The sequence below is a fragment of the Canariomyces notabilis genome (genome assembly GCF_033297395.1).
Source record: "Canariomyces notabilis strain CBS 508.74 unplaced genomic scaffold N656scaffold_19, whole genome shotgun sequence".
Taxonomy (NCBI): Eukaryota; Fungi; Ascomycota; class Sordariomycetes; order Sordariales; family Chaetomiaceae; genus Canariomyces; species Canariomyces notabilis.
The window spans coordinates 57,013-69,915 of record NW_027041841.1 but is presented as its reverse complement, the minus strand read 5'-3'; the positions used below and the strand labels follow the sequence as shown (position 1 = coordinate 69,915).

Here is a 12,903-nt window from a genome sequence, read left to right as displayed (position 1 = left end):
AGATCCACGATAATATGAAATTACGAATAGTCCGACACGGCATTGGCATGCCATATTATGTCAACATCTGACAACGCCACTCCTACTGTCAAAGGCGCTGGTACCGTATTGTACGTAACGTACATATGGAGCTGGCGTGCTCTGTTAAGATGGGTACCTAGTAGTTAGAAGAGCAAATTTCACAGCAAAAAGTTTCGCCACACTAACAGCAGGATGTGTATGTATGTACAGTACAGTACATGCCAGTACCGTTACAATACATATATAAGGTAATCACTCTGTACGGAGTACTCCGTAATCTGGACTTATCAGCCATCTTATCGCACCTAATCCGGTCGCCGAATGACTCGCTCCATGTCATGAACCCTTTTGAAGAGGGAATCGATTTGGTCTTCACTGCTACCGTCCCAGATGATATCGTAAAGCGCTAATTAGGGTTATCACATCGCAATTACTACTCATCACTGGTCTCACATTAAGTAACTTGCTTTACGCGGCCGATCAACGTGACATCGCTTCGTCTTCATTGTTCCAACATGAGCTATCAGGAATCCAACCCCGACCTAGAATCGTTCCGGGAGCAGTGGAGGGCCGAGGTCCGGGCGAGACACCCGGTGCCTGCCTCTTCTCTTCAACAACAGCAGCAGAATGCGGCCGCTGGTCCGGCCACAACCGCAAATTCCGCCAGAGCAGCACGTCCCATAGACCCTCGTGGTAAACCGCCACCGGCAACTAGAGTGCCGGCAGTGAAGAAATACGATGATGAAGATGAGGCACTTGTACAGCCGCCGGCATTTGACGAGCCTGCGCCCACCGGATCAACATCCGTCCAAGAACGCGGGCCGGCGAAGGGCCTGGCAAAGACAGAACCCGTTACGGCACTCGAGCACTACGAGAAAGCGGTGGAGAGAGAGGCGGCGGGCAACCTCGGAGACAGCTTGAGGCTGTATAGGAAGGCATTCAGGGTCCGTTGCCGACTTCTCCTAGTAACGAACAATGGATCTCAATGCTGACCTAACCTCAGATGGACGATAGCGTGGACCAAAAGTACAAGAATAAGCATTTTCCCAAACCACCCCTGAAGCCCGTAGCAGCAGCCTCATCTGGCAGCTCAAGGGAAGGCGCTGCGTCTACTCCCAAGGCAGAACAGCCGCAATCTATGAAGGACCTGATCGCCAGTTTCGCAGGTCTGTCAATCGAACCTGTGCCTCCCGAGATCGAGGGTATGCCACAGCCCCCCTGCCCAATCGCATCCCTTCCAACTGAGATTCTGGTCCACATACTCAGGGACGTGGCTATTCTCGACATTGGCGACTTTGTGCGCCTCAGCCAGGTCTGTAAACGTTTTGCCTACCTCGTGGCCACTGAAAACCGCATCTGGCGGCGCATCTGCCTTGGTACAGAGTTCGGCTTTGGCGGCATGCACTACTATTGGCAACGCCAAATAACCTGGGACCCGCTCACTGAAGCCGACCTACTCCGCGAGGCAGAGGAAGCAGCAGCCACAGCCGCAGCAGAGGCGGAAGCAGCGACAGATGCCGAGGATTCCACCACCACCACCTCCGCCCTCCCGTCACCGGCAGTCGAACTCTCCCTCTCGGCGCGCGCTCAACGGCACGCCGAGGAGAGCGCCGCCAACACGCTCGCCTTCTACCGGGCCCTGTACTCGTCCTCGTGGCAGCGCATGTTCCGGTTCCGGCCCCGGGTGCGCTTCAATGGCTGCTACATCTGCACCGTCAACTACATACGCGCGGGTCAGGCCAGCCCGCACACGACGACGTGGAACACGCCCGTGCACATTGTTACCTACTACCGCTACCTGCGCTTCTTCCGCGACGGCACGTGCATCAGCCTGCTGACCACGGCCGAGCCCGCAGACGTGGTGCATCACCTGACCCGCGAGGCCGTCACGTCTGGTGTGGCCAGCAACAACGCGGCCAGTCAGTCGGCGCTCAAGGGCAGGTGGCGTCTTGCCCGCGAGTCAGATAACCCCGGCGCGAGCATCAGCGAGGTTGAGGGGGATCTGATGATCGAGACGGAGGGCGTGGCGAAGTATATATACAGGCTGGATCTGGCGTTCAAGACGGCCGGGAGGGCCGCCAAGAACAATAAATTGGTCTGGAAGGGGTTTTATAGCTATAACACCCTCACCGGCGACTGGGCTGAGTTTACCCTGAGGGACAATACTCCCTTCTTCTTCAGCCGGGTCAAGAGTTATGTGGTTAGAGGGGAGTAAGCGGTAAAAGGTGTCCGAGGATGAGTAAATGAACAGGGCTTTCGGGTGCCAGCGTCTTGTAAAAAGTATTGATATGGTTCATGAGAACTAACGGTATATGTTGGTGGGCTTGAAAGGGGTTGAAGGAACAGGCAGGGTTAGAATTCCAGTAGGCCTTAGTTAGAATCAGCGTAACAGCGAAGAACAAACGAGCATGATAGATGAGAAACAACCTCTAGAAGCGGTTGATCTAGGAAATGCAGCCTTGCGCTGTTGATATTGCATCTGAAATTGGGAATGAATAGTTCTTGGGCGCTTGATGAGAACCGAGGTCGAGGAGCAAATTGCTCCTCCTCAACTACGGAATGCAAAAGGGGTTCAGGGGGCTTGGCAGCCGGCTCACCAGCTGATGACCAACTGGTAAGCTGTGCCTTGGCGCCCGCCCCATCAGTTGGACCCTGAACATCAGCCTGTAAGTTAAGGTACTGTAACGTTTTTACCCATTGACGGGCGCCGAAGATGAACGACACGAGTGACGAGACCAGTACCCTATGAAACCGACAATTGATGCCTTGAAGACAACGTGACAACGCTTCAGCTCGCTCGTCCAGCGAAAACGGCTTTTAGGTACCATTCGAAGCCACTCCAAAATGATCTAGACCAACGCATCCGAGAGAGACAACTACGTCCACTTCACAATGGCACCCGACAACGGCAGCACGAGCGGCGGCCCCCTTTCGTTCCTCGCAAACGTCTACGACCTTGACACTCTCGACACGCGTTTCACCACCCCTTCGTCGGTGCCCTACAGGGCGGCAGTGGCGGATGCGCGGGCAGGCGCAGACAAGAAAGGGGACGACAACAACAGAACGGCTGACACGAAGCGGGCTGAGCCGCCAAAATGGGGCACTTGGGAGTTCTACTTGTATTACCTGGTCTTCTTGACCGTGGTGCCGTACATGTTCTGGATTGCGTACGATGTGTCGAGACGTAAGGATGCTTGCTCTGTTTGTCGGGAGAAAGTCAGAAAGAGGGAAGGGATGCTGATGCTGATGGATCCTGCTGCCAGCGTCGGATCCGAGATACCCCAAGTTTGAGAAGCATCTGTCGGAAGGATGGATTCCGGGGAGGAAAATTGTAGGCATATCTTCACCTACGGGGTTCCTCGTTTGATTAAGGACGTCGTGCTGACCGTTTGCAGGACGTCTCGGATGCGCAGTACCACACCTTCCGCACCAACCTGCCCTACATGGCGCTGCTGCTTGTCCTGCACCCGCTCTGTCGCAAGGTGTGGAATGCCGTGTATCCCGTGCCGCAGGAGACGAGGGCTGCGAAAGCGGCGACTTCCCCCGAGGGCGCTGAGGCGAGGCTGCGGCAGCGAACGTCGTTTGACTTCGCCTTTGCGCTGCTCTACCTCGTCGTCTTGCACGGCTTCTCAGCTGCCAAGATCCTCCTGATTCTGGCCGTCAACTACAAGCTCGCAACGGGCTTGCCCAGGAAATACATACCCGCGGCGACATGGATCTTTAATATTTGCATCCTATTCGCCAATGAGCTCTGTGAAGGATACAAGTTCCGCGACATCGCGTTGCTCGTGTCCGGCGCACCGGCCAAGGATATGGTGACGGACCCCTCGTCGCTAGTAAAATTGGGCGAGTGGCTCGACAGCTACGGTGGGTTGATGGCCCGCTGGGAGATCCTCTTCAACATCACCGTTCTCCGCCTCATCAGCTTCAACCTCGACTACTACTGGAGCCTGGATAGACGAAGTTCCAGCCCCATCGAGGTAACGTTCCCCCCTAAAACTATTTCTACTGTCCTTTTTCACTGACCCCCCTAAGAAGAAACAACTCGACCCTGCCAACCTTTCTGAGCGGGACCGCATCTCCATCCCCGCGCCCCTATCAGACTTCTCCTTCCGTAACTACGTCGGCTACACCATCTACGCACCTTTATACCTCACCGGACCGATCATCACCTTCAACGACTACATCTCGCAACAGCGCTACCGGCCGGCCACCATATCCTTTTCCCGCACGCTCAGATACGCCGTGCGCTTCGCCCTGGTTCTCCTCGCCATGGAACTCGTACTGCACTACGACTACGTAGGTGCCATCTCCAAATCGTACCCAGAATGGTCATCGTACACGCCCGCGCAGATATCGCTGCTGTCCTACTTCAACCTGCACATCATCTGGCTCAAGCTGCTCCTGCCCTGGCGCTTCTTCCGGTTGTGGTCGCTGGCCGACGACGTCGACCCGCCCGAGAACATGATACGCTGCGTCAGCAACAACTACTCGACCCTGTCCTTCTGGCGAGGGTGGCACCGCAGCTACTACCGCTGGCTGCTGCGCTACATCTACATTCCCTTGGGCGGCTCGAGTTTCGCCACCGCGGCCGACGCAGTCCGGACCGTGGTTACGTACCTAGTTGTCTTCACCTTTGTGGCGCTGTGGCATGACATTAAGTTGAATCTGTTGATTTGGGGTTGGTTGGTTGTGGTGTTCTTCCTGCCTGAGATTGCGGCTGGGTTGCTGTTTCCCAGGCGCAAGTGGGAGGGCAGGCCGACGGCGTATCGCATGCTTTGCTGTGTCGGTGGGGTGGGGAATGTGCTGATGATGATTGCGGCGAATCTGGTCGGCTTCGCGGTCGGGTTGGATGGGTTGGAGAGTATTGTGAGGGGGATATTTAGGGATTATTCGGGTATGTCTGTGCTCCGTTACCTTTGTTTCGCCCCCTTTCCCCAACCAGCTCCTTTTTGTGGAGCGAAACATTCCCTACCTCCGCTTCCCCTATGTGATTTCCTATTCCCACTGCAGCACAAAGATCATATTACTGACATTTGTCGCCAGGTGTCGTGTTCCTCGTCACAGCGTGCTCGGCCTTGTTTGTCGGCATACAGGTCATGTTTGAGATCCGGCAGGCCGAGTTGAGGAGGGGAATCAATTTGAAATGTTGAGGCCGTCTCAATCTGTTTCTGTATAGAGTATGTAATCTGTAATTCCACCACGTAAACATTTACCAAGTTGCACCAGTGACGTTTCCTGACCATACCACTGGCGTCTTAAGCCGATATATCGGTGGCCCGTCGTGTGGGATTGCACTATGCACATCTGACCTACGCGCCTTTTAGTCTAGTATGACAGCGATTCGTGCAACGTCCTGAAGGACATATTCAGCATGGCTCAGCCTTGTACATGTATATCGGTGAGTGGACCGAGGCGGCTGACAGCGGCAAACAATAACAATGTAGTAGAATTGTGATATTAGATGGGTATTCAGATTAATAGATGAGAAAGGGTATATATCTGTTCTAGCCAACCAATGCCCAATGCTCACTTACACCCGCCAATCATGCCAAACAATGTTCCAGACAACAGGAGCCCTAAACCACATGGGTCTCCTGCGGCCTGGACATCTCCAAGTCCTTGCCACTGCCGGCCGAGTGGCCCGAGGGCTCGGTGAATTTGCCAGTCTTGCCCAGTTTAGTCTCGGTAATGTATTTTCGCAGCCAGATAATCCCCCAAACCACGCCAAAAATGATCAGACACCCGACGGCGATACCGAACACGTAGGCGGCCACCAGCCCGCCCTGCCTCCCCGGGTCAAGGAAGCTGTAGGTGTAGAAGCCTTTATCAGCCGCGGTGACGTACGCCAGGGCCAGGTACAGCGCGAGGACCAGGATGAGCCAGAGCATGTGCATAGCCGGCGGGGGGTCGGTGCGGGTCAAGACGAGCTCAAAAAACGCAAAGACGCTGTTCAGGGCGTGCTGCGAGACGTTGCTCCAGCCGCCGTACGTCTCGGCAAACCACGTGCCCGTGTACAGCAGCGCCCAGTAGACGATGGTCACGATGAAAGGGTAGACGACCACGGTCGTGTAAAAGGCCGAGTGGAGCGCTTGGAGAGGCCGGGGGAAGCGGTCGAGGAGGGGCACGCCCGACCGCGCGTAGGTGAACGTGTGGACAGCAGCGGCGAGGAAGTAGAAGGCAAGTCCCCAGTAGCTGAGTGAGGTGAAGTAGCTAAACTGGTTCTGGGAGGCGGTGCAGCCAGTCTCGTCGTGGACGCATTGCCATGCTAGGACGAAGACGAGAGTCGTGAAGCAGTAGAGGGACTACGGAGAGAGAGCAGAGTTGTGTGAGTTCGCTTCCTGTATGGAATCTGTAAAGGGGAAGCTATCAACAGGCTTGAAGGAGTTGACTTACAATCAGGGCCCTGATACAGAAGAGCAGCCATGGAGACAGAAGCCAAGAAGTCTCGAACCGATGGGTCGGATCCCACCGGTCGGTTCCGAATCTAAACGGGCCCCAGGCCATGTCCGCAGATCATGGACCGAAGATCACGAAGCGCAGATCCGGAAGGGGTTTGCGGATGAGAAGACAGCGCAATGTGCAAACTGCAAAAAGACACGACTCGGGGAAAAAATGATTGTGGAGAGAGCTTGGGATTATTTTCGTTGGTGCTTCTCCGGGTCTTGGCAGCTCCGAAGGAGAAGCTGATATGCTTCGTGGTCTTGTGGGAAAGATGATCAGAACGGATAGTTATTAGTGTACGGAGTAGTATGTCTGTCTCACGCCGAACAGTCACTCCCGAAAACTTCTGAGACTCTGAGTACCTTGGCCCAATGTAATCAAGAAAGCCCATTCGTTTGTTTTCCCGAGAAGGACGGACGAGGACAAAATGTCTTCTCGAGAGTGGACGTGAGTGGACACGCCAGCTTACATACCTCGGCACCCTCAGTACATACCTAACTTTTTCCAATCAAGCACCTGGAGGGACCCGGGGGCTGTGCGCTGCGAGAGGCATCGGACTCATCGCTGATTTGAGCTAGTGGTCTGACGAGAGATATGCTGGACAACAGACATCAGCCACCTCTCATTTAGAAGTTCGTGATCCAGTTCAGTTCGAGTCAATCCACTGCACTGGGATCGGAGAGTACCTAAGGTACGTACCGACATAGGTACCTGCAGGTGGTATGTGTGTATGTACTTACAATACATTACAGTACGAGACTCGAGCGTTCGAGGTACGGCCGGAACGGAAGTGGCGCCGCTTACGTGCTGCTATGACCTTGGCTAGGCTCCCTTTCTATTGCCGCCCATCCTGACTGCCCAAAAACACCGCTGCTTCGCTTCTGAGCTATACCACAGCGTCAAAATGTCCTCATGCACCCCCAACAACAACCCTCCTGGAGCACCACCTGCTAATCCTCTAGCTATGCTCTCCCAGCCCGCCAAACGTCTCTACTGGACGCTCCAAGGCCCCCTCTCCACCGCCGTCACCGTCATGCCTCTAGACCTCAACCCCGACGCCCCACGCGAGGCCTACTTCCGCCAAACCCTCGCCGGCACCACCTGGCACCCCGTCTCCGAGTCTCCCATCACCGAACCGCCCGTCGCCTCCCTGGAAGTCAAGGAAACTAACCTGATGGACTGGCGCGACAGCTGGTGGACCGCGAACCAGGAGGGCCTCGACGAGACCGACGAACCGGAGGGGGAGCCGCCCGAGTTTAGGCCGCTGGTCGTGAGCGCATCGAACGGGGAGTTTGTGACGGTGCACGATTACGTGACGGCGGTGCATCCGTGGCTTATGGGGCAGAGGGAGCAGATTCTCAAGGCGAGGAACACGGCTGAAGATGACGACTACGAGCCTGAGGGGAACGAGAGGTTATTGCTACAGCTGAATCGGCCGGCGGAGATCAGTGTTGAGGAGGAGGACGAGTGGAAGGAGTCGCTGAGGTGGAGGTTTCGGAATGGGCGGACGTGAAGCGGGGTAGTGACCAGAATCTAGTCATTGAATCTGTGTCCATTCTTCTACGAGTTATCTCCCTCTCCGCCTTTGCCTTTGTTGTTTATATCCTGATGTCACGAACCAATCATATACTGCGGCCTGGTGTGGGTCAGGGATCTGCAAGGCACTCAATCGGATGTGAGATTGGGGCTCTCACGTTCAACATGCTTCGCGGATGGCTAGCTTACCTCCTATTTACGAAGGCAAGCCAGTAGGGTTATCATTATCTCGAATGTTCAGCACATACCTAGGTACATAGCGCCTACCTAATCAATGTCCCTTTGCGGCAATATGCATGGTGATAAAGCGTGATGGCCTTACCTCGAGCTTACTAAGTGAACAGCCGCGCGTGGGGTGAATGTTACATCTGACAGTACCGTACTTCTTTACGTGTAGTTTGCCAAAGTGACAAGACCCTGGCAGCCAAGCTGATTTCAGTCATCGCGAAACAAACACGATCACTAACGGCTATAGTAGGCATATATATAAGTATCGCGGAGATACTCGGTCAGTTGGAGAGGTTTGATATGCTCCCGGGCTGTGAAGTACTCTGCTGTACATTGATCTTTTCCAGTTTGCAGCAACTGCCAAGATGGTCCTAATGCAGGGAAACGACGGAGCTGCAGCCTTGGAGTAGACAGTCTGGTGCACTTGCAGGCTGCGGCGTAGCTTGATTCCTCTAAAGAGGCTGGGTTGAAGTCCAAAACCAACGATGAGAGGATTGACGGGGAGGAAGCAATTGTGTGAAAGCGAGCCGACCTTCAAGAGCGAGTCTATGGCTCCCCAAAGCCCTTCATCCCAACCATTAGATAAACCGTCCATATTTGATCCTTCCACGGGCTCTGATGCTTATCCATTCAAGGGATCTATGGCTTTGCGTTGTAAAATGGAAGGTCAGGGAATCAAAGGTGGTACATCAAGGTCCATGCCAGATCGTACTGTACCCATCTTCTAGGTATTGTCAGCGCTAAGCGAACGCACATTTGCTCGAATGTAAGGTAACGTTAGGGTATATTGCCGTAATCATTACTCGATACATACGCTCGGTACAGTGCCTGGTAAACTACACAAAGCTACGGATACAGCGCCCCGAGGTGAGAATTTAACAGAGAACCCACCGTGATGTGGGAATTAGGTACAGTACAGAATGTCCCTGTTGGCTGAGAGCGAAATATACATCATTTAGCGTCGAGGACCATCTACCGGGTCTCTCTGGGCTTCCATTCTGCCATCCAATTTACGCATTATTGCGGTTGGACAAACAAATTCCCGGGTAGATACAGCGATGCCAAGTTTGACGGATTGCAGGAAACATTGGACGAACGTGGCCTAGGCGCGCATGCCATCACCGCCATGCATTTCCAGGTTGGTAGGTCGCGCATTCTCATTTAGCGATTCCCGGTCTGCAAAGGAAAGGAGTAAGGCCCCTGTGCCTGGCCCCTGAGAGACCCCAGCAGTTCGAGGGCCCAGCCGCAAATGGACTCTGGGTGTTGGGTCCGCAGGGGCAGGGGCACGATGTGCCACCCTGGTCGCCAGGAACCATTTCAACCTGGAATTGCCTAGCCTGCTTGCAATGGGAGCCTTGGGTGGAGTGAATTTCGGATTTTGTTGCTCTTCACTTCTGTTCCCCCGCTTGCTTCACTGCACCATCGCTGGCAAGAAGCAGCAGCAGCAGCGTGAGTTCGTCTCCGATCGTCTTCAATACCGACCTGCAATCGTTACTGGTCCCTAGCGACGACACACGCGCGCTCCATCTGATCCGTGTCGCCTTGGCCTCGGAGAGCAGAAACAACCTGGTCGCTTATTACGATACAGTACGATGTTTCATTCGAGTCCACATCCTTGACAGGAGGCCGTTTGCCGACGTTGACGTGCGCGGCCATTCTGGCCTTTTCTATCTCGACTCCGTCGCCGACTAGGCCCTGGCTTGTTTATGATTCTCTCTGCCACCACAGTACCTCCCGCTCCTAATTCTGCGGCCTCCCGGTGGACGCACAAAGATCGGGCCCACTGGGGAACTTCCCCTCCGCTGTACCACGGGTTCCTGTCGATCACCGCCGCCGTGATCCGCTGGCCAATGACTGCCGATCCCCCGAATTTCTAGATGCAGCCTTGAAGAATCTCTAATAATACCATGTCCCTGCCGCGATATCCGTCGTCACGCCTTTCCGATGTGCAGCTGCCCATTGTGCTGGTCCCCGATGTCGACGACGGGAAGATGGTCTCCGACCTGGAACCCGAGTTGGAGAACCGGAAGGAAACACCAAGGGTCTTAGAGAAAGAGCAGTCCCCGCCGGCGCCTGAGCACCCGATTCCGTCTATGCAAGAAGCTTTTGCTGAATCCTTGACCGAGGCCACGCATGGAGATGCCGCGGCAAAACCAAAACTACGCTCAGGGGATGCCAAGGCAAGACGGGAGGAACTTCTCGACCAGGAAAAATCGGAGCCGCCCCCGACTGCCCTGTGGCGTCGCCGCCCGGGACAGAAAACGCATGAGCTTTGTAGGCTCATGGCCCAGATATCGTTTGGCGTTTATCTGCTGCTAAACGGCATGGCCAACAGCCAGATCTTGGTCGTCTCTATCCTGCAAGGGCACATAGACGAAGTAGACGAGTTTTTGGAGACAACGCTAGAAGACATGGAGCTCGCCATCAAGGACATGAAGGACCGGATTGAGCACCTGAGGCTCCCCATGGACAACATCGGCGTCTTTGAGCGCATGTTGGAAAATCGCGATTTTCGTCTGCAGATTCTTGAGGGCAACCAGAAGATCGAACACATCCTGGTTCGAACCCAAGTGGCACTTAAGCAGACCATGCAGGATCTCACCGAGGGTCTCACGGCAACCAGAGAGTTTACAATCTATCTCGCAGAGCAGCAGCATGGCCAATGGCGACGTGAGCGTCCGGATGTGATCGATATTTTTGATGCTATGAGGGGTAACACGGACGGGTGGTTCAAAGCGTTCATGGATTTGCAGGCCATGGGAAGTTCATTGAATGCTCTAATGGTCAAACTTGGCGATATCGTCTCGGAGATGGAACGGCGGGCAGGAGAAGTCAGCCGCAGGACTAGGGTATGCTATCCCGCCAAAATTTGTGATTGTTAGATTGTTGCTGACTTGGACAACAGTTTAGTGTCGAACCTTATACCTCTCCCGGGCATAGTCCTCGACTGTCGGACACGTCTGAAGTCGTGACCACTTCAAGTTCGCCCACAAAAACGGCAGCAAACTTACCTCGACGCTCCTCGATACGCCCAAGCACGATGAGCACAGTTGCTGCTTCTGAGGCGTCCTATTTTGACCTACCTTTTCATCTTGAAGAGCAGCCGGAGACGACGGGGGATCCGCCAGGCGATGCTGCGCAAGGAGAACCGGCAAGTCAGTCACCACGAAGGATGGTCATCACGCTTCCTTCATCACAGTCGCCGCCAGGGTCCCCGCCTCGGTCACCACCAGCTCGCAATCCGCGACGACTCTCCGAACGGCCAGCGGCACTGCTAGATGCGCCTAAACTCGAAACCCCCCAAGAGAACGTGGAGGAAAATGAGGAGAGCACCCTCTATATCCTCCAGCCACGAACCTATACACCTCAACCACCATCACCGCATCCTTCGCCTCGTATCCCTGATGAGCCGCCCAAACCAGAACCTGAAGATGACATACCACGACCTGAATCACCCGTCTTCTACGTGGAGGCCGCGGCTCAGCTGCAAGTCAAGCTGCAAGTCAACTTACCGAAGCCACAGGCCGAGCAGGTCTTGTCGAACCCCCAGGTTCACAGGCCAAGGGTGGTTGAAATTGGAGCGAGGACTGATCAGAAGCCCGTCCCGAAGCGAAGCCCTAGGCCAGATCTCCACCCGGCGTCTAGGTCGGACCCTGCCCAGGCGCCAGAGCTAGTAGTTGCTGCGGAACTGCATGATGCGCCGGAGGTACATGAGCCGCGGCGCACCTCTCTGCGAGATCGGATCTCGCTGAAAATGAATCCCCCAGAATCCATCCAGGTTCCGCCGCCTAACGCGTTGGGGCTGCAGCTGCCAATGCACCCCGCTCACCTAGGCTTTCAGGCTCCAGATTCAGCCTACGGTTCTGATATGGAGCGGCCACCCATAAACTCGTCCCTTCCCGACTTCACTCCGCCGTTTGCTCGCCCGGGCGTGCTCCCCTCACCGCATTCAGACCGGCAGTTCTTTCGGCCGGTACAGGCCAGCCCATACTCACCCCTTCAGCAGAGACCACACACGTCCGGAACTGCTGGGCCTCAGCACTTCCCTCCGCCTCCCCGAAAGACACCGTCGGCGATGGGAATGAGCATAATGAGCAACAGCACAACAATGAGTAATGCGACGGGCAAGACGCTGAAGAAGAAGCGCAGTGCGTTTGGGTGGCTGAAGAAGGCCTTTTCCCTCGACGAGGAAGAACGGGCAGTGTTTGAGCAAAGGAGAGCAGAACCCGTACCCACACCCTATTATGCCAGCGAAGGCCCCAAGTTCTTGGACGGCAAACGCATCCGGCCCCGTCCGGGTTATTAGGACTCGGCCCGGTGGCTTCGCCAGATCGCAAGGACAGATCTGGGACAGGTCACACCCGAGCATGGCTGGTTCTCTGGCCCGTGCCGGCGCTGATATGAAACTACCCAGATCGCCACCAATATCACTGCGTTCAGCCCAGCGGGGAACAAAATGTTTCCATATTTCGTTGCTTTTCTTTTCTCCTCCTTGAATTCGATACCCGGCGAATTATATCCTCGGACCCGAGAGTCACTATTCTCACATTGGTTATACTAAAGTGCCGGAAACATCAGGAATCTAGGCTTAAGCTGCCCGGCTGCTTCCTGTCTCTGCAGCTCCGCTGCCGTTTCTCGTTTCAGTCCCCAATAACATCTGTTTTTTTTTCTTTT

At 55.0% G+C, this 12,903-nt stretch overlaps 5 protein-coding genes across 5 annotated transcripts; 4 read left to right on the top strand and 1 right to left on the bottom strand.

Moving 5' to 3' along the window:
* Positions 1 to 319: 319 nt before the first annotated feature.
* N656DRAFT_757237 (uncharacterized protein) lies at positions 320 to 2,466 on the top strand. Its single transcript, XM_064813141.1, has 2 exons — positions 320 to 965; positions 1,025 to 2,466. Exons 1-2 carry the CDS (start codon positions 537 to 539, stop codon positions 2,234 to 2,236), a joined length of 1,641 nt encoding a protein of 546 aa, XP_064667998.1. The 5' UTR covers positions 320 to 536; the 3' UTR covers positions 2,237 to 2,466.
* A 225-nt stretch (positions 2,467 to 2,691) lies between these two features.
* Positions 2,692 to 5,202, top strand: N656DRAFT_781617 (MBOAT-domain-containing protein). The gene is made up of 4 exons (XM_064815619.1): positions 2,692 to 3,205; positions 3,285 to 3,352; positions 3,417 to 4,001; positions 4,057 to 5,202. Exons 1-4 carry the CDS (start codon positions 2,914 to 2,916, stop codon positions 5,146 to 5,148), a joined length of 2,037 nt encoding a protein of 678 aa, XP_064667997.1. The 5' UTR covers positions 2,692 to 2,913; the 3' UTR covers positions 5,149 to 5,202.
* A 398-nt stretch (positions 5,203 to 5,600) lies between these two features.
* On the bottom strand, positions 5,601 to 6,528 carry N656DRAFT_799945 (uncharacterized protein; the record flags this gene model as incomplete). Its single annotated transcript, XM_064817942.1, has 2 exons — positions 5,601 to 6,326; positions 6,418 to 6,528. 2 exons carry the CDS (start codon positions 6,526 to 6,528, stop codon positions 5,601 to 5,603), a joined length of 837 nt encoding a protein of 278 aa, XP_064667996.1.
* A 526-nt stretch (positions 6,529 to 7,054) lies between these two features.
* N656DRAFT_757230 (uncharacterized protein) lies at positions 7,055 to 8,290 on the top strand. Its single transcript, XM_064813140.1, has 2 exons — positions 7,055 to 7,156; positions 7,218 to 8,290. Exon 2 carries the CDS (start codon positions 7,370 to 7,372, stop codon positions 7,976 to 7,978), a length of 609 nt encoding a protein of 202 aa, XP_064667995.1. The 5' UTR covers positions 7,055 to 7,156; positions 7,218 to 7,369; the 3' UTR covers positions 7,979 to 8,290.
* A 1,846-nt stretch (positions 8,291 to 10,136) lies between these two features.
* N656DRAFT_770108 (uncharacterized protein) lies at positions 10,137 to 12,535 on the top strand (the record flags this gene model as incomplete). Its single annotated transcript, XM_064813753.1, has 2 exons — positions 10,137 to 11,078; positions 11,135 to 12,535. The coding sequence occupies 2 exons, from the start codon at positions 10,137 to 10,139 to the stop codon at positions 12,533 to 12,535; spliced, it is 2,343 nt and encodes a 780-aa protein (XP_064667994.1).
* Positions 12,536 to 12,903: the final 368 nt, after the last annotated feature.

Excerpts from the sequence above, each read along its gene's own strand:
- N656DRAFT_757230 (XM_064813140.1), top strand. The coding sequence starts at position 7,370 with ATGTCCTCATGCACCCCCAACAACAACCCTCCTGGAGCACCACCTGCT.
- N656DRAFT_781617 (XM_064815619.1), top strand. The coding sequence starts at position 2,914 with ATGGCACCCGACAACGGCAGCACGAGCGGCGGCCCCCTTTCGTTCCTC. Across the intron at positions 3,206-3,284 it reads TGCGTACGATGTGTCGAGAC|CGTCGGATCCGAGATACCCC; the intron begins GTAAGGATGCTT and ends TCCTGCTGCCAG. Across the intron at positions 3,353-3,416 it reads GGATTCCGGGGAGGAAAATT|GACGTCTCGGATGCGCAGTA; the intron begins GTAGGCATATCT and ends GACCGTTTGCAG.
- N656DRAFT_757237 (XM_064813141.1), top strand. The coding sequence starts at position 537 with ATGAGCTATCAGGAATCCAACCCCGACCTAGAATCGTTCCGGGAGCAG. Across the intron at positions 966-1,024 it reads TGTATAGGAAGGCATTCAGG|ATGGACGATAGCGTGGACCA; the intron begins GTCCGTTGCCGA and ends ACCTAACCTCAG.